General features: G+C 41.0%; 1 protein-coding gene across 1 annotated transcript; it reads left to right on the forward strand.

Moving 5' to 3' along the window:
* Positions 1-943: 943 nt before the first annotated feature.
* On the forward strand, positions 944-18796 carry LOC100737730 (integrator complex subunit 4-like). Its single transcript, XM_003482571.4, has 5 exons — positions 944-1220; positions 3884-4078; positions 11378-11495; positions 18041-18147; positions 18370-18796. Exons 1-5 carry the CDS (start codon positions 1167-1169, stop codon positions 18424-18426), a joined length of 531 nt encoding a protein of 176 aa, XP_003482619.1. The 5' UTR covers positions 944-1166; the 3' UTR covers positions 18427-18796.
* Positions 18797-20243: the final 1447 nt, after the last annotated feature.

Consider the following 20243-nt stretch of genomic DNA (forward strand, 5'->3'; position numbering starts at 1 on the left):
AACACTGGATCTGAACTGCACCTGCACCTAAGCCACAGCTTGAAGTAATTCTGGATCCTTAACCCACTGAGTGAGGTCTGGGATTGAACCTGCATCCTCACAGAGAAAAGGGTGAGTCCTTAACCTGCTGAGCCACAATGGGAGCTACTCTTATCATAATTCTTATCTTGAAGTATTTGTCCGCAGGGGACAGATTCCAGTTGCTCAGCCTGGACCCCATCTATCTCCAGCCTCACAGGAACAAAGGAAGGGCAGTCAAGACAGTTCAGTCATAAAAAAGTCCTAGTTCCTCTTCATGGGACATACCTAACAACCTGACACAAATCTTTTGAGTTTTGTAGTTAGTGCCCCACCCAGGTGGAGGACAGAATATTGATGTTGACCCTCTTAAGTCAACTAAAGCTTGAACTCTGTAGACCTTCGCCCCAATTCTGTGCTGAATTCTCCTCTGCTCAAGTGCCTTCATGAGTATGAATGTGCACGCTCCTTAGCTTAAGACTTCCTCAGTTTTGCTATTCAAAGAGACACCACTTTGGTAAAGATCCCTGGCATTCTTATTTGCTCCAAGTAATAAATCCTTCCTTCTTCCCCTCTTCGGCTCGGCTGTATCTTCTGGCTCCACACCCACCAAGGGGCGAACCCAGTTTTCGAGTAACAGCTTGACCAATAGGAGTGCAAGGGACACACAGACAGCCGACAGTGTCAACAGCAAAGGCTGATGGGAAGGTCAGCTTGCCCTCGCTCCCTCAATTCCAGAGGCAACAGCTTAAAGCAGCTCCAGGTTTTGCCTCTACCTCAAGATAGCTCCGCCTCTGCCCTTTCACCCTGTAGTACTTCCTCCCCCGTCTCCCTCCCGTGGCGGTCCCGCCAGTCTCTCCGACGCCGAGACCGACCGCATGCCCCAGGACGCTCCCATTGGCTCCTCCAGCCAGAAGCCCCGCCCCCACGCTGCGATCTCGCTCTCCTTCCTCGGCGAACGCGGCGTAGGCGGCCGAATACAGCCTGGCCGAGGCAGAGCAGTAGAGCAGCAGGAAGCGGCCTCTCTTTCCGGGAACCCCACTGCCTTGTGGGATCGTGGCTGGTTCCTCCGGTCTGGGCCGGTTTTCCCGAATTCCTCCGCCCCGCCTCCTCGTCTGTACGGAAGCTGAGAGGGTCCGTGGGCAGCCATGGCGGCGCACCTGAAGAAGCGGGTGTACGAGGAATTCACTAAGGTGGTTCAGGTAAGCCCTGGAGGGAAAAGTCCCGGAACCCATTTGGGGTAGAGGAAGATTATCCACGCCCCAGGCACTTTGCCAGAACGAGCGCCACAAAGCTGGGCTGAGTGCGGACTGCTTTGATAGACTGGACTACACTTTAGTGGGCGTGTTCGTTCGCCTCTGCTGCTTGTCATTATTAACTAACATGTGCAGTCTGACACTACAGAAAATTTACAGTTTACAAAAATATATTATTCATAATCTAATTTTATTCGTAGTACATCAGCATCTTCATTTTACAAATGAGGACTTTGAGGCTTCTGGAGGGGTGCGTGGACACAGCCAATTAGTGGCAGATTCTCTCCCGACTCCCGTTACAAAAAAAAAAAAAAAAAAAAAAAAAAAGCGCGCTTAAGGACAAGGTAGCTGTATGCGAAACTCCAAGAGATTGGAAGAGGAGTTTAAAGTCCTCGAGACTCAGATCAGGCGAGGGTCACAGGCTTTATAGGGATAGAACTTTCTGTTGATGGAACAGTTCATCAAGGAAGGAGGGCAATACCTTTTTCGTTTGGAGTTGTTCACGGACTGGTGGGCCAAGCCCCTGTCAGCAGCCAGTGATTCTCCGTGTATTTCCTCATTGATATTCCTAAAGTAGAGTTCGATATCAAGTCATACCTCATGTGCTTCTCAGGCTTTGTGTATACAAATCATCTGGGGGTCTTGTTAAACTGTAGGTTCTACTCACTAAGTAAATCGGGCGGGGGAGGCGAGGCAATAGTCTGAATTTCTGACGAGCCCCCATTTGATGCATCCTTAGAGGCATAGGCTTGTAGAGTAGCAAGATTTAGACCATGCAGCAGGACACTGATCCTTAAGCATTTAATTTTTTCCTTCAGCAAAAGTTTATTGAGTAAAAGAGTTGTTATTGTGAGAGTTCCCGTTGTGGCTCGGCAGAAACGAACCCAACTAGCATCCATGAGACACAGGTTCCATCCCTGACCTCGCCCAGTGGGTTAAGTAAGGATCCCGCGTTGCCATGAGCTGTGGTGTAGGTCGCAGATGTTGCTAGGATCCTGCATTGGTGCATAGGCCTGCAGCTCTGGTTTGACCCCTAGCCTGGGAACCTCCATGTGCTGCAGGTGCAGCCCTAAAAAAAAAAAAAAAAAAAAAAAAAAAAAAGTTGTTACTGTGTATTAGGTAAATGGAAAGGTGCTGAGCTACAAAGTTCAGTGCACATTAAGTTCCATGTTCTTTAGGAGCTCACAGGCTGGTGGGAGATAGGGAACAGTATGTCTGTGGTTATAGTGCCAAGAGGTGATTGCATGAACAAATCAAATCTGCCTCTCTCTTTTGCAACTACTCTTTATAGAAACTCCCTAGCCTTTATTATTGGACAATGTTCCTTCCAGCTGTATCACTGCCTTTTTTTGTTTTGTGGACACTTTGTGGCATATTCCCATTGTGTGTAGGGAATTGACTAACTTCTTATTCTTGTTTTTTCTTAAAAAACCTGACACGTTTTTGTTGACTCTTTTTTTTTGCTTGTTTTTTAGGGCCACACCTGCGACATATGGAGGTTCCCAGGCTAGGTGTCGAATCAGAGCTACAGCCACAGCCACACAGGCTCCGAGCCGAATCTTTGACCTACACCACATCTCATGGCAATGCCAGATCCTTAACCCACTGAACGAGGCCAGGGATCAAACCCACAACCTCATGGTTACTAGTCTGATGCGGTTCTACTGCACCACAAGGGAAACTCCGGTTGACTCCACTTTTATGTGAAATTAGTTTTCCTGAACTTTTAGAATGAGTCAGGATTCAGGAAAGCTTTTTGACTTCAGAGCTCCTTCTATGGCTTTTAGGATTTCCTAACTCTGTTTCCTTGGGCGCCCTTAAAAAAATTGTGGCAAAATATACATACCAAAATTTACCGTTTTAACCATTTTTAATTGTACAGTTCAGTGGCATTAAGTGCATTCACTTTATTGTGCAGTGTCACTTCCTTTCTTCCAAACATTCTGTTGTTCCCACTTACCAAGACTACTCACCCCTCCTCCAACATGGCTAGTGTTTGCACCTCTCCAAACTTTTGTATCTGTTGTTTCTCTCTCTTTTTCTGGCTGCACCTGAGGCCTATGGGAGTTCCTGGGCCAGGGATTGAATCCCAGCTGCAGCTGCAACCCGTGCTGCTGCACCACAAGAGAACTCCTATAACATTTCTCTTACGTTGTGATCTTTTTTATATCTACCCACCAGGGCCTTACATAATCCCTGGAGTGACAGGTTCCCTTTCACGTGGACTTTTGGGCACTCATTCCATGCATCAAATATATCTAGATTGGTTCTAATTATGCATCATCCTTGGGAGAATTGAGAAAATAGTCACTTAGCTAATTGTATGTTTTCTGTGGTTCACACGAGGATCCCTGACTGAGAAAGACTGGTAGTAGGTCATCATTCCTATTTTACAGATGATAAAACTGAGAACCATCGCTTTGTCTCCAGGTGGCTTTTTTCCTGATTCATAGCACTGCTTTTTGTTTAGGCTAGGTCTGTCACCTAAATACATTATTTGCTATAGGGAAAACTATTTCCATCAGATGGGGCAAAGTTAAATTTGCAGTCTCTGTGTTTTCAGTTAGGTTTTTAGGTTTTCATGTCTTATCTTCCCTGCCGTCTTGCAGCAACAACAGGAGGAAATTGCTACTAAGAAACTCCGACTGACAAAGCCAAGTAAATCTGCAGCACTCCACATAGATTTGTGTAAGGCTACCTCCCCAGCAGATGCTTTGCAGTACCTGCTTCAGTTTGCCAGGAAGCCTGTTGAGGCAGAAAGCGTGGAAGGAGTGGTCAGGATTCTCTTGGAACATTATTACAAGGTAAGTTCTTGAGGTCCTGCTGTGAGGATGTATGGGAATATGTGTAAGAGTTGTATCACGTCTGAGAATGAATTAATATTTCAGAATAATTAAGACGGTGTTCATTTAGCAGTGGTTTTTGTTTGTTTGTTTGTTTGTTTGTTTGTTTTGTCTTTCTAGGGCCACACTTTCGGCACAAGAAGTTCCCAGGCTAGGAGTCTCATCAGAGCTGTTGCTGCTGGCCTATGCCAGAGCCGTAGCAATGCCAAATCTGAGCCTCATCTGTGACCTACACCACAGTTCATGGCAGCGCTGGATCCTTAACCCACTGAGTGAGGCCAGGGATCGAACCTGAAACCTGGTGGTTCCTAGTCACATTCAATTCTGCTGCGCGATGATGGGAACTCCCATTTAGCAGTCTTATTACTGAGTGTCTTCTCTGTGCTAGACACTGTGGATACAGAGCTAAAAAAGATCCAGAAAGGTCCTGTCCTCAGAAGCTTTCAGTATTTAAATAGAAACAGATGTGAATGATAAAGTGCATGAAATTGCTGAGGATACGGAGAGTGCAGTGGAGCACAGAGGAGGAATTAACTTCTACCGCGGTCCTTCTGTAACCAGATTTGTCTCTCCTGCTGTTACGGCTTTAATTCAAGGCCCTCATATCTAACTGCAATAGCTCTCTCTGTCTTTTTTTTTAAACTTACTTTCTTTTAGCTAAGTGGCATTTTATTTCTCTATTTTCATGGGTTAGAAGAAAACATCAATTCATGCATGAATAAATATAGGAAATATTTCAAACAAAATGAAATTCACAAAATATGTTTTTTCAGTTTTTATTTGTGAGATTTGAAGCAAAGAGACAAGAAATAATTTTCAAATATTTGAATCACAGATGAATTGGAGTTTTAAACTTTTAAACTTTAGTATTGGCAAAAAAAGACCAATAAATAAATAAGTAAATAAACTTTAGTATGAAAGTTATTAATCTTTTAGAAAATAATCAACTACCAGATACCCATTCTTGGGATGAAGCAGTTATTAAATTAAATTTTGTCAAATTTACTCTGTTTTCCTGAAGTTTTTAGAAAGTATCATGATATTTTTCTCTAAATAGTTCAGTAAATACAACTTTCTTTTTTTTTAATTTTATAGTGGTTTTTATTTATTTATTTATTTATTTGTCTTTTCTAGAGCCACACTTGCGGCATATGGAGGTTCCCAAGCTAGGGATCCAGTCGGAGCTATAGCTGCTGGCCTACGCCAGAGCCACAGCAACATGGGATCCAAACCTCATCTTCGACCCACACCACAGCTCATGTCAATGCCAGATCCTTAACCCACTGAGTAAGGCCAGGGATCAAATGAGCAACCCCATGGTTCCTAGTTGGGACTCGCCAACCACTGAGCCACGACGGGAACCCCTTATTTTTTCCATTATAGTTGGTTTACAGTGTTCTCTCAGTTTTCTACTGTACAGCAAGGTGACCCAGTTATACATTCTTTTTTCTCACATTATCATGCTCCATCATAAGTGACCAGACATAATTCCCAGTGCTATACAGCAGGATCTCCTTGCTTATCTATTGCAAAGGCAATAGTCTGCATCTATTAACCCCAAGCTCCCAATCCATCCCGCTCCCTCCCCGTCGCCCTCGGCAGCCACAAGCCTGTTCTCCAAGTCCATGATTTTCTTTTCCGTGGAAAGTTTCATTTGTGCCGTATGTTAGATTCCAGGTATAAGTGACATCATATGGTATTTGTCTTTCTCTTTCTGACTTAATTTCACTCAGTATGAGAGTCTTTAGTTCCATTCATATTGCTGCAAATGGCATTATTTTGTTCTTTTTAATAAATACATCTTAAGGGACTTTTTAAAACATAAACCATTTAACCACTTCAAATACAATTAAGTTATTCCTTAATGTAATCTAACAAATAGTCGATATTTGGATTTCTCTAATTGTTCCAAAAATATCTTGTTATAGTTTATTTGTTCACATCATAATGCAAACAGTGTCCACACATGGCATTTGCTCTTTTTGTTTATTTATTTATTTGGGCTGCATTTTTGGCATATGGAAGTTTCCAGGCTAAGGATTGAATCTGCGCTGCACCATCACCCTTTGCCATAGCTGCAAAAATACTGGATTCTTTTTTTTTTTTTTTTTGGTCTTTTTGCTATTTCTTTGGGCCGCTCCCACGGCATGTGGAGGTTCCCAGGCTAGGGGTCGAATCGGAGCTTAGCCACCGGCCTACGCCAGAGCCACAGCAACGTGATATCCGAGCCGCGTCTGCAGCCTACACCACAGCTCACGGCAACGCCGGATCGTTAACCCACTGAGCAAGAGCAGGGATCGAACCCGCAACCTGATGGTTCCTAGTTGGATTCGTTAACCACTGCGCCACGGCGGGAACTCCATACTGGATTCTTAAAGCCACAGAGACAAGGTCTGATTCTTAACCCACTGCACCACAGTGGGAACTCCGTATTTGCTTTTTTTAAAATTTAGAACAACTTGGAATTCCCATCGTGGCGCAGTGGAAATGAATCTGACTTAGGCTCTGGCGGCTCTGGCGTAGGCCGGAAGCTACATCTCCGATTAGACCCCCTAGCCTGGGAACCCCCATATGCTGCAAGTGTGGCCCTGGAAAAGACAAAAGACCAAAAAAAAAAAAAAATTTTAGAACAGCTTTAATTATCTTGGTGACATTGACCTGGTGAGCGAACTTGGTCGCTTGTTTTATTTATTTATTTATTTATTTTTTGTCTTTTTGCCACTTCTTGGGCCGCTCCCACGGCATATGGAGGTTCCCAGGCTAGGGTCAAATCGGAGCTGTAGCTGCCAGCCTACGCCAGAGCCACAGCAACGTGGGATCCGAGCCGAGTCTGGGACCTATACCACAGCTCACGGCAACGCTGGATCTCGTTAACCCACTGAGCAAGGGCAGGGATCGAACCCACAACCTCATGGTTCCTAGTTGGATTCGATAACCACTGCGCCACGACGGGAACTCCTTGGTTGCTTGTTTTGTAAAATGTCTTGTTTTCTGAATTTGTTTAGTTCCTTGGTTAACTTGCTTCTTTATCTCCTGTATTTACTGTGAACTGGAAGTTAGATCTGTAGACTTTGTTAGATTGCAGGTAAGCATATTTTTGAGAATTTTAAGGATTTTTTTTTTTTTTTTTTTTTGTCCTTTTTGCTATTTCTTGGGCCGTTCCTGCGGCATATGGAGGTTCCCAGGCTAGTGGTCGAATCGGAGCTGTAGCTGCCGGCCTACACCACAGCCACAGCAACGCGGGATCCGAGCCGCGTCTGCAACCTACACCACAGCTCACGGCAATGCCGGATCGTTAACCCACTGAGCAAGGGCAGGGACCAAACCCGCAACCTCATGGTTCCTAGTCAGATTCGTTAACCACTGCGCCACCATGGGAACTCCAATTTTAAGGATCTTTATAGACTGTGATATGTACTTCATCATGCATCCATCAGGAGGCATGTCTTGAAGTCCCATCTTTCTTCTTCTTTTTTTGCCTTTAATCTCTCTTCTTTCTATAAACTACCTTTTTTTTTTTTTCCTTTTTGTATTTCTAGGGCTGCACCTGCTGCATGTGGAGGTTCCTAGGCTAGGGGTCCAATAGGAGCAGTAGCCACTGGCCTACGCCAGAGCCACAGCAATGAAGGATCCGAGCCGCGTCTGCAACCTACACCACATGTCATGGTGACGCCAGATCCTTAACCCACTGAGCAAGGCCAGGGATCAAACCTGCAACCTCATGGTTCCTAGTCGGATTTGTTTCTGCTGCACCACGATGGGAACTCCCTGTGTTTTTATTTTATTTTATATTTTGTCTAGAAAGTAGAAGAATTTGAGTAAGGTATCCAGATGGAGAAAGAATGCCGTTAGGTCAGATACTCTCTTATTCTTTTTTGATCCATTCTTGCCTCCCTCATAGGTGCTAGACTTAGTACTTTTGCTTTCTCTTCAACTTCCTTGTGTTTGGAGATATGTAACTCCATTCCAGACCATTGAAAGGCCATATAGCTCTTTTCTTATCCTCTCTTACTGCAAAATTAGGATATTTGACTAGTCTTCTGTCTTTGAAAGACAATTACTTCATTCCATGATGCTATCTCAGTGACTTAAGTCCATTAAGAATTGGCTTTTATTTATATTCATAACCGAACTTGGTGTCTCCCTTCATTCTTCAGTCTGCTTTATATCAGGAAGTGTACAACTGTCATTATACACCCTTAAATCAGAAACCCAAGGAAGATCCTTTTTTTTTTTTTTTTTTGCCTTTTCTAGGGCTGCTCCTGTGGCATATGGAGGTTCCCAGGCTAGGGATTGAATTGGAGCTGCAGCTCCTGGCCACAGCCACAGCCACAGCCACAGCACACGGGATCTGAGCCGCGTCTTTGACCTACACCACAGCTCACGGCAACACCAGATCCTTAACCTACTGAGCAAGGTCAGGGATCGAACCTGCAACCTCATGGTTCCTAGTCAGATTCGTTAACTGTTGAGCCACGATGGGAACTCCAAAAACCCAAGGAAGATCCTTTATACCACCCTTATCCTTTCCTCTCTCCATATTCCTTTCCTCATTAAATCTTACTGATTTTGCCTTATAAATAACTTATGAGTCCATCTTTGTTTCTGTTATTACCCCAGTAATATAAGTAACTATTTAAAACACTTGGGAGTTCCCGTTGTGCTGCAGTGGAAACAAATCTGACAAGGAACCATGAGGTTGCAGGTTTGATCCCTGGCCTCACTCTAGGGGTTAAGGATCCAGCGTTGCCATGAACTGAGGTGTAGGTTGCAGGTGCGGCTCAGATCTGATGTAGCTGTGGCGTAGGCCAAATGCTGTAGCTCCGATTAGACTCCTAGCTTGGGAACCACCATATACTGTGGGTCTGGTCCTAAAAAGCAAAAACAAACAAAAAACCTTTATTGTGCACTGTAATATATAAAGACGAATACATAGAAAATCCTGATATAACCTGTTGATTAATGATCAGTATATAACTACCATCCAGATCAAGAAATGGAATATAATCAGCTTCCCATAGGACTTCTCAAAACTCCTTCTAATTATTTTTACCCCATTTCCCAAAGATAACCACCACTCTCCTGACTTTTAGAGTAATAACTTCCTTTTTTTTTTTTTTTTTTTTTTTTTTTTACTCTTTAAACTTGTACTAATACAACCTACTTACTCTCCCTGACTGCCTCCCTCCCTCCTTTCAGCTTCATACAATTAGAGAATACTGTATGCATCTTTTCTTTGGCTTTTTAGGGCTGCACCCTCGGCATATGGAGGTTCCCCAGCTAGGTATCAAATTGGAGCTGCAGCTGCCGGCCTATGCCACAGCCACAGAGTGCTGAATCTGAGCCATGTCTGTGACCTGCACAACAGGTCAGAGCAATGCCAGATCCTTAATCCACTGAGCAAGGCCAGGGATCAATCCCTCATCCTCATGGATACTAGTTGGGTTTGTTACCATTGAGCCACAATGGGAACTCCTATCTTAACTATTCTTGGTCTTTTAATTTCTTTATAAATTTTTTTGTTTATTTATTTATTGATTTTTTGTCTTTTTAGGGCCGCACCTGCGGCATATGGAAGTTCCCAGGCTGGGTGTCTAATTGGAGCTGTTGCTGCTGGCCTATGCCAGAGCCACAGCAACCTGGGATCCGAGCCACATCTGTGACTACACCATGGCTCACAGCAATGCCAGATCCTTAACCCACTGATTGAGGCCAGGGATCAAACCCCCATTCTCATGGATATTAGTCAGATCCTTAACCCTCGGAGCCAGAACGGGAACTCCTCTTTATAAATTTTTAAATAGCTTGTGAAAAACAAAACAAAACAAAACCAAAACAACAAACAAAAAAAGGAGTTCCCATCATGGTGCAGCAGAAATGAATCCGACTGGTATCCTTGAGAATGCAGGTTCGATTCCTGGCCTCTCTGTGTGGGTTAAGGATCTGGCATTGCTGAGAAGTGCAGTGCAGGTCGAAGATGCAGCTTGGATCCTGCATTGCTGTGGCTGTTGTGTAGGCCAGCAGCCGCAGCTCTTATTTGACCCTAGCCCAAGAATTTCCATATGTGGCGGGTGCAGCCCTAAAAAAAGAAAATGGCATGTTCATTTGTGTCTTTGGGGGAAATTTCTCACCATAGGAATCTTGGTTCAAATTAGAGACCACCTTCTAATATTGAAACTAAAAGGGCCAGACTCTTCTTAGTCTTTCTTGCACCAGGGCCCCAGGCTCAGGCACAGGCCCTAGACTCAGCCAATGAGACTCACCTCTGCCAGACTACTAATCAGGATCTGGTGATCCAAAACAGGTAGAGTAAAAACTTCTTTCTGGTGAAAGCATCGGTGGCTGCAGTACCCAGTTTTCAGGGCCTCCAGAAGCCATGGTGCTGACAGCAATGTTGGTGATGCAAGTTGCTGCAACTCATGTCTAATGTGACTGCACAGCGGAGGGAAGGTATTTTTAAGCCCCAAAGCTCACACTTGGTTAGAAGTTAACGACATCAAGAAGGCGTAAAAATACTTCTCTTCACTTTGCAGTATTTGGGTGTAACATACAGATTGAGAAAAACTTTCTTCCCAAAGCATGTAAAGTTAATTTTTCAGAAATAAAGCTTTAGAATACTTGGATCATTGAATCTTTTTTGAGATGTTAGTTTCCCATGTTCCTCTTTGTTGATTAACTGAGAATAGAGCATCTGAAGTATGCTCAGCTTTAGGAATTCCCATTGTGGCTCAGTGGAAATGAATCTGACTAGTATCCATGAAATGCGGGTTCGATCCCTGGCTTCACTCAGTGAGTTAGGGATCCAGTGTTGCCGTGAGCTGTGGTGTAGGTTGCAGACGTGGCTCAGATCTGGCATTTCTGTGGTTGTGACGTTGGCTGGCAGCTGTAGCTCTGATTTGACCCCTAGCCTGGGAACGTCTATATGCCATGAGTGTGGCCCTAAAAAGCAAATAAATAAATAAAAATACAGTATCAACAACTTCAGATTTCAAAACCAATCTTATGGTTACCATAGGGGAAACCCTGGGTCGGGGGAGAGGAATTGGGAGGATGAGAGTAGATAATATATTAAATAGGTAATTAACAAGAGCCTACTGGTTAGCTCAGGGAAATCCACTCAATAGTTTGTAATAACCTATGTGGGAAAAAAAGAGTGGATATATACAACTGATTCACTTTGCTGTACACCTGAAACTAATACATTGTAAGTCAACTGTACTCCAATTAAAAAAAAAAAGGTAACAGCTTTTTCTGTTTCAGGAGAATGATCCATCTGTACGACTGAAAATTGCGTCACTGTTGGGTTTACTGTCAAAGACTGCAGGATTTTCACCAGACTGCATTATGGATGATGCCATAAACATTTTGCAGAATGAAAGTAAGTTGCGATTTAAAAGCTGTGTAGTCAGAAGAGAAATCTTTCGTTCCTCTTATATAGAATTTAGAACAAAATTTTGTGTTGGTAGTTGCTGAAAAGGAATTTGAGGATGATTCAACAAAACCTTGTGTATATATTTACATTAGAGTTAAAATAGAGGTTGGTCTCTAGATATCATTTATTGACTCTACCGAGTGCTGTCTACCTAAGGCAGTTTATATATGATGTAAAATAGATACTGTTCTCCCTGTTTTATAGGTGGGGCAGATGAAGCTTACAGACGTTAACTAACTTGTTCAGGGTTATGTGATATGTGACAGAGTGGTTTTGTTGACTGTGCCTACTACTAACTCAGAGAAACTCTGAGAGACGCTGCACTGGTCCTGGGGCCCCTCACCATTTAGTTCCCATGAAAGAGACATCTCCCAGGTCTCACAGGTTGTTGCCTTTTCTGTTTATTCCTTGTTGATGCCCACTAAAATAATTCTCAGTGTTTAGGTAAAAAGGAAAACTGTTCCCCCTTAAATTTTTTTTTTATTATTTATCTCGTTTTATGTACAAGATTCTTTTGTAGAGTTAGTGCCTCAGTTGCCTTGATATTATTCTAAAATAAAAAGAAATCCTTTGCTGTGTGTCTGAAAGTATTGTAATTTTGTTTGAATTGGTTGTAGTTTCAAAGAAGTTTTATTTCATTTAGGGTATACATTTTTAAAAAATTATTATTTAAATATTGGACAACGTTTAGACTATAAATTTAAGAGGCTGTAAGAGTAATAAAGGGCCAATGAACTCAAGAGACAATCTAGGAGTTCCCATCGTGGCTCAGTGGTTAACGAATCCAACCAGGAACCATGAGGTTGCAGGTTCAGTTCCTGGCCTTTCTCAGTGGTTTAAGGATCTGGTGTTGCCATGAGCTGTAGTGTAGGTTGCAGACGCAGCTTGGATTATGGCTGTGGTGTAGGCTGGTGGCTACAGCTCCGATTTGACCCCTAGCCTGGGAACCTCCATATGCCATGGGTGCAGCCCTAGAAAAGACAAAAAGACAGAAAAAAAAAAAAGAAAGAAAAGAAACAATCTAAATTCACTTGTACAACTGTTTAATGATAGCAGATACCTTATATGTGTGGTCCATTGGTTGAAGAGAACTTTTTATTTTGTTAGAAAGAACTTCACATTAAAATTTTGCTTGTGTTCAGTTTTGACCCCAAACTTTTAATTCATAGGAAACAATAGAAATATCTTAAAAATTTTTTTTTGAGAGAGGAATCTTTTTTAATGAAATGCCAATGTAATGACATAAAAAAGAAATTTTAAAAATATTCCTACTACTATAAAACAATATGTTTTACATATTACCTTTTACTTCTGTAAGTTTTATAAAATTGTCTAATTCCTTCATTTTGCCGATGACAGATCCAGAGAGATTGCCTGAGCTGAAGTGAGTTCATTCAGCTAAGTAACAGTGGGACTGAGAACTTAGTGCAGTGCTCTTTCTTATAGATCATTGTTTAACGAAAAACGCTTTACCTCTAAAATAGAAATATTACAAGAGAGGGAGAGAGTTAACTTTGATTCAAACCTCATCCTAGCCAAATTACACAATAATCCTGAAAATAGATGTTTTACTTTTTGTTAAGAATTTTCATGTTTCTTACTTAATTGTCTCTAAGAGATTTGACCTAGGTCTCTTCATGGTTTCCTGTTCCTGGCCTACCTAGGTTCACAGAAGCTAGAACTGGAAGGGGCCATTAGTAGATAGTTCAAGCCCCTTTTTTCAGAGCTTAGGAACATGAACTCCGGGGAAGTAAATTACTGCTAAAGTCACTCTGTATTTGTGGCTTAGAATTAAGAGTTTCCCAATTATTAGTGTAGTATCCATTTCCAAATTCAAGAGTGTGGTCCACACTTTTGACCAGAAATCTTTCATTTCACTTCATCGAAGGTATGGGTTTTATAAATCCTTGGTGCTTGCTGGGCACTTTCAGAGTGTTAAATTTATCTGCTTCTTCAGTACATATTATACTGCTAATCATAACACAGCTTGTTTTAGAGGTGGTATAATTAAAATACTGTGGGAGTGGAGAAGAGAATGGGATCGGTGCTGACTGGTGGGCTCTAGAAAAGCTTAGTGGAGAGGTAGACTTGCAAAGTCCAAATCCTCCAAATTTGGAGGAGAATAGTACTGCCAAGAAGAAGGACATTATGATAAAGGAGGACTTGGAAAGTGTGAGATATGTTTGAAGAACTGAATTGTTTCATGAGAGGTCAGAAGGAGATAAGGGACTTTTGGAAGAAAAACATAGGTGAAATGTTTTGAAGCCAAGTGTAAGTAGTCTTGATTGCTGAGGATTTAAATGTTATTTTGTGGGCAGTGGAACCATGTGAAGTTGTTTTGAACAAGGCATGAAATGATCAAGTCTATATTAGAATGATAATTTTGTTGCGTGAATTGGCTTTGACGAACTGGGTGATATAGAGAAGAGGTGTTGAGGATTCCTTTATTCATGTGGCAGTGTCCCTCCAGTGTGGTAATAACGTAGTCTGGAGCTCAGGAGAGATACCAGGGTTTAAGATTTAGATTGGATTCGTGATTTATCTGAGGCAAGTTAAGTTCAAAGATGTTTAGCTAGCTTTTCATGGTAGTAATACAGAATCATTATTTTGAAGAAATAAATTACAGGGCAAGTGGTATTGTTGGAGATTTTTTCACCTCTCTTCTGTTTTCTCTTTTTGTGGCTTCTATTGGAGACTTTTCTTGATGACCCTTGGCTTTGCATTTAAATTTAAGATGAGGCACTACAAAGGCGATTGGTAGTTCTCTGTGAATGGATGGGGCTTGTCAACTAGTATCTTCCACTCTATATGATCCTCCATGTCTCTGGAGGACTTTTCAAGGTTAGTGTCCTTTGCTGTTTTTCTGTGGGACCCATCAGCTTTTCCAGTTAGAAGTTTATGACTCTCCTGCTAGGAAGACAGAGGCTGGCTGCCAAGTTTTTTGGCCTTAGCTTAAAGGGGCTGAAAAGAGGGAGGGAGTCTCATTTTCAGTATGTTGTATGTTGATTGTCTCTCTCTCTCTGTCTTTTTTTTTTTAATAATGTTTTGTATTTTTTTTTTCATTATAGCTGGTTTACAGTGTTCTGTCAATTTTCTACTGTATAGCATGGTGACCCACTTACACATACATGTATAGATTCTTTTTTCTCACATTAGCATGCTCCATCATAAATGACTAGATATAGTTCTCAGGGCTACACAGCAGGATCTCATTGCTTATCCATTACAAAGGCAATAGTCTATATCTATGAACCCCAAGTTCCCCAACTCCCCGCCCCTCCCTGGCAACCACAAGTCTATTCTCCAAGTCCAGGATTTTCTTTTCTGTGGAAAGGTTCATTTGTGCCATATATTAGATTCCAGGTATAAGTGATATCATATGGTTTTTGTCTTTCTCTTTCTGACTTACTTAGTATGAGAGTCTCTAGTTCCATCCATGTTGCTACAAATGGCATTATTTTATTCTTTCTTATGGCTGAGTAGTATTCCATTGTGCATATATACGACATCTTCTTAATCCAGTCATCTGTCGATGGACATTTAGGTTGTTTCCATGTCTTGGCTGTTGTGAATAGTGCTGCAGTGAACCTGCGGGTGCATGTGTCTTTTTCAAGGCGTGCTTTGTCCGGATATATTCCCAAGAGTGGGACTGCTGGGTCATATAGTAGTTCTATGTATAGTTTTCTTTTTTTTTTTTTTTTTTTTTTTTGTCTTTTTGTTATTTCTTGGGCCGCTCCCGTGGCATATGGAGGTTCTCAGGCTAGGGGTCGAATCAGAGCTGTAGCCACCGGCCTACACCAGAGCCACAGCAACTCGGGATCCGAGCTGCGTCTGCAACCTACACCACAGCTCACGGCACACCACAGCTCACGGCAATGCCGGATCGTTAACCCACTGAGCAAGGGCGGGGACCAAACCCGCAACCTCATGGTTCCTAATTGGATTCATTAACCACTGTGCCACGACGGGAACTCCGTGTATCGTTTTCTAAGGTAACTCCATACTGTTCTCCACAGTGGTTGTACCAGCTTACATTCCCACTAACAGCGCAGGAGGGTTCCCTTTTCTCCACACCCCCTCCAATATTTGTTATTTGTGGACTTACTAATGATGGCCATTCTGACTGGCGTGAGGTGGTATCTTATGGTAGTTTTGATTTGCATTTCTCTAATAATCAGTGATATTGAGCATCTTTTCATGTGCTTGTTGGCCATCTGTATATCTTCCTTGGAGAAATGTCTATTCAGGTCTTTTGCCTGTTTTTCAATTGGGTTGTTGGCTTTGTTGCTGTTGAGTTGTATAAGTTGTTTATATATTTGAGAGATTAAGCCCTTGTCCATTGCATCATTTGAAAGAATTTTCTCCCATTCTGTAAGTTGTCTTTTTGGTTTCTTTTTGGTTTCCTTTGCTGTGCAAAAGCTTGTCGGTTTGATTAGGTCCCATTGGTTAATTGTTGCTTTTATTTCTGTTGCTTTTGGAGACTGACCTGAGAAAACAATTTGTAAGGTTGATGTCAGAGAATGTTTTCCCCATGTTCTCTTCCAGGAGTTTGATGGTGTCTTGTCTTATATTTAAGTCTCTCAGCCATTTTGAGTTTATTTTTGTGCATGGTGTGAGGGTGTGTTCTAGTTTCACTGATTTGCATGCAGCTGTCTGGGTTTCCCAGCAGTACCTACTGAAAAGACTGTCTTTTTCCCATTTTATGTTCTTGCCTCCTTTGTCAAAGATTAATTGAGTGTAGGTGTCTGGATTTATTTCCGGGTTCTCTATTCTGTTCCATTGGTCTGTCTGTCTGTTTTGGGACCAGTACCACACTGTTTTGATGACTGTGGCTTTGGCTTTGTAATATTGCCTGAAGTGTGGGAGAGTTACGCCTCCTGCTTGGTTTTTGTTCCTCAGGATTGCTTTGGCAATTCTGGGTGTTTTGTTGTTCCATATCAATTTTTGGACTGTTTGTTCTCATTTTGTGAAAATGTCATAGGTAATTTGATAGGGATTGCATTGAATCTGTAGATTGCTTTGGGTAGTATGGCCATTTTTACAGTATTGATTTTTCCAATCCAGAAACATGGAATATCTTTCCATTTCTTTACATCTTTGATTTCTTTGATTAAAGTTTTATAGTTCTCGGCATATAGGTCCTTTATCTCTTTGGTCAGGTGTATTCCGAGGTATTTGATTTTGTGAGGTGCAATTTTAAAAGGTATCGTATTTTTGTATTTCTTTTCTAATATTTCATTGCTGGTAGAAATGCAACTGACTTCTGAATGTTAATCTTAAATCCTGCTACTTTGCTGAATTTATTAATCAGTTCAAGCAGTTTTTGGGTTGAGTCCTTAGGGTTTTCTATGTATAGTATCATGTCGTCTGCATACAGTAACAGTTTTATCTCTTCTCTTCCTATATGGATGCCTTTTATTTCTCTTGTTTGTCTAATTGCTGTGGCTAGGACTTCCAAAACTATGTTGAAGAGCAGTGGTGAGAGTGGACATCCCTGTCTTGTTCCAAATTTGAGTGAGAAGGCTTTCAGTTTTTCCCCATTGAGTATTACATTTGCTGTGAAAGCTTCAATTTGTAAAAAAACACAGTATCTGCAAGGTGCAATAAAGTGAAGTACAATAAAACAAAGTATGCCTGTACGTGGTTACTAATATAAAAATGATTTTCTGAATGCTGCCTAAATCCTCTTGTATGCCATTAGCATTACAAGAACTATATTTTGGAACAAGGAAGAGAATTTAGGTGATAAAGAGAATCTGGCTAAAATGGGTGATAGTGATTTATTTAGAATTTGTTGTTTGCCCATTTACTAAGCATTCACTGAGCATGTAATGAGTCATGCTAGATTCCGAGAATACACAGGTGAATAAAACAGTCCTTGCTTAAAAGCCTTTTAGTCTCCTAGTTTAGTCTGATATGAAAATAAGTGTAGGAAGGTGTTACAGCTGATGTAGAGGCTGCAGTGGAAGCATAAAGGAGGAAACAGTTCTTCTGGGGAAGAAGGAAAAAGCACCATACAGAGGCAACGCTTCAGGATTAGTAGGTGCTCTCCGGGGAGTGGGATTGAGGAGTTGGATATAGACATACTAAGTAGAGAAATTGGCCTGAGCAGAGATAGGGGGACATAAAATCATATATAGTTGGGAAAAAAAGGTGCTGGAGGAGACATGAAAGAGATGAGGCTAGAAAGATAGCCAGGGCTAGACCTCATGGACTGGTGTGTATGTATGTGTGCTTCACTAAGGAATTTAGACTTTCTTTTGAAGGCAGGGAAAACCCTTGAATTGATCAAGCGCTATGCCCCGTCCTGTGGAGGGCTCAAAGTTTTAGACATGATCCCTTTAGGAATGTAACTTTTAGGTAAGAGGACTCAGAGATGAAAGATTAGAAACCAGCTGACAAAAATCTTTATTCTTTACTCAAGTAAATGTAGTTTCTGCAATGAACTCTTTTTGAAATTCTACAACCCAACTTTGCGTCTTCCTTTCTAGAGTCTCATCAAGTCCTAGCTCAACTCTTGGACACTTTGCTTGCAATTGGTACTAAACTCCCAGAGAATCAAGCTGTCCAGATGCGATTAGTTGATGTAGCCTGCAAGGTAAGACTGTAACGTTTAGACACAGGATTGTTGCTTTCTTTCTTTCTTTTTTTTTTTTTTTTTATTTTTTATTTTTTATAATTTTTTTTATTTTCCCACTGTACAGCAAGGGGGTCAGGTTATCCTTACATGTACACATTACAATTACATTTTTCCCCCATTTTTATTATTATTTTTTTTTATAATTTTTCTTTATTTTCGAATTGTTGCTTTCTTTAACAGTTCTACATTATTTGGAGAGGTGATATGAGCTATAAGATCGGCTTACCTCCATCCTGAATCTGTAACAGAAATGCCAAGGACTCTTAATGGTTTTAACAGTTGCCTCATTTTTTTGTTTCTTGATGTTTAATTAGTAATAAAGTTGAATAACTTGTTATAAAATGAACTTCCTCATCCTCTTCCCAAAAGATATGTAATGAAAATAATTATAGGAGCTACCTTGCATTCTGTACCTAATATATGCACTCTGTTTATTATGGTAATTTATACCTATTTTTTCATTTGTTTCTCATAGTCCTTTAGGGAAGTACTGTTGTCCTCTTTTACTAAGGTGGGAATTGAGTTTCAGGGAGTTTAATTTGCTCAAGTTTTCACAATTAGGAAGTTGAAGAACCAGGGAATAAACTATGTTTTTTCTGATTCCAAAGCCCATATTCTTTTTATTATACTTTTCTGCTGCAATAAACAGACCAAGTGGACTCAAGGGTTTGGGAAATTTTGTATTATAAAATTATAATAATAAATATTATATATAAGTTATAAAAAAATGCATGCACATTAGTTGTGTCTTTTGATCTCACTTGAAACTTTCGCTGTCTTTTGTGCATAACACCAGCTCCTAAATCGTGTGGAATTGGTCTGTTAATCTTTTTGATAGATTTATTTATTTATTTATTTATTCATCAGTAATTTAATTTATTAAAAAACTTTTTTTTTTTTCTTTTTACAGCTGCAACTGCAGCATATGTGAGTTCCCAGGCTAGGTGTTGAATTGGAGCTGCAGCTGCAGGCCTATTCCACAGCCATAGCTCCTAGCTGCATCTGTGACCTGTGCTGCAGCTTGTGGCAATGCTGGATCCTTAACCCACTGGGTGAAGCCAGTGATCAAACACACATTGTCATGGACACTGTGTTGGGTTCTTAACCAATTGAGCCACAACTGGAACTCCAATTTATTTTTTAAAATTTTAAAATTTTTATTAGAGTATAGTTGATTTACAGTATTGTGCCAATTTCTGCTGTTCAACAAAGTGACTCAGTCATACATAGATATACATTCCTTTTCTTATGTTATCTTCCTTGATAAATTTATTTTGAGAATATAAGAAGACAAGTATGTTTCAATTGTGGAAGGCTTATATTCATGGAATTAGAAAGCTATTTCTGGAGTTCCTGTCATGATGCAGCCGAAACGAATCCGACTAGGAACCATGAGGTTGTGGGTTCGATCTCTAGCCTCGAAGAGATCGAGGGTTAAGGATCTGGTGTTGCTGTGAGCTGTGGTGTAGGTTGAAGATGCGCTCGGATCTGGCGTTGCTTTGGCCCTGGTGTAGGCCAGCAGCTATAGCTCCAATTCGACCCCTAGCCTGGGAACTTCCATATGCCATGGGTGCGGCCCTAAAAAGCAGAATAAATGAATAAATAAATAAATAATAAAAATTAAAAAAAAAGAAAGCTATTTCTGAACTCCACGAAAGAGTGTATCATTTATCTTAATAACAGCAGCAAACAAGTCCAAAACACTTTGAAAATATTAAATGCTTAAGTGGAAAAAACTAGGGATCATTTGTCTGAAAGAGTAAGTGACTCTCCCATGTGAAAGAATGTATGTGTCTGTGAGGCTGTGCTTGTGAGAGAGGTATGGTACTCAGGGGGTTGTTCCCCTTGAAGTAACGATTTCTTTTTTTTTTTTTTTATTCAATGAATTTATAACATCTGTTGGAAGTAACGATTTCTTAAATTTATTTTAAATCTTTTATTTAAAAATTTTAAAAATGGAAATTTGGAAAGATACTAAAAAGTATAAAGAGAGAATTACACTCATTATTCATTAGCTAAAGGCAGCCATTATTGTTAGCCTTTTGATGTCTGTA

This window comes from Sus scrofa, unplaced genomic scaffold (genome assembly GCF_000003025.6).
Source record: "Sus scrofa isolate TJ Tabasco breed Duroc unplaced genomic scaffold, Sscrofa11.1 Contig2297, whole genome shotgun sequence".
Lineage (NCBI taxonomy): Eukaryota > Metazoa > Chordata > Mammalia > Artiodactyla > Suidae > Sus > Sus scrofa.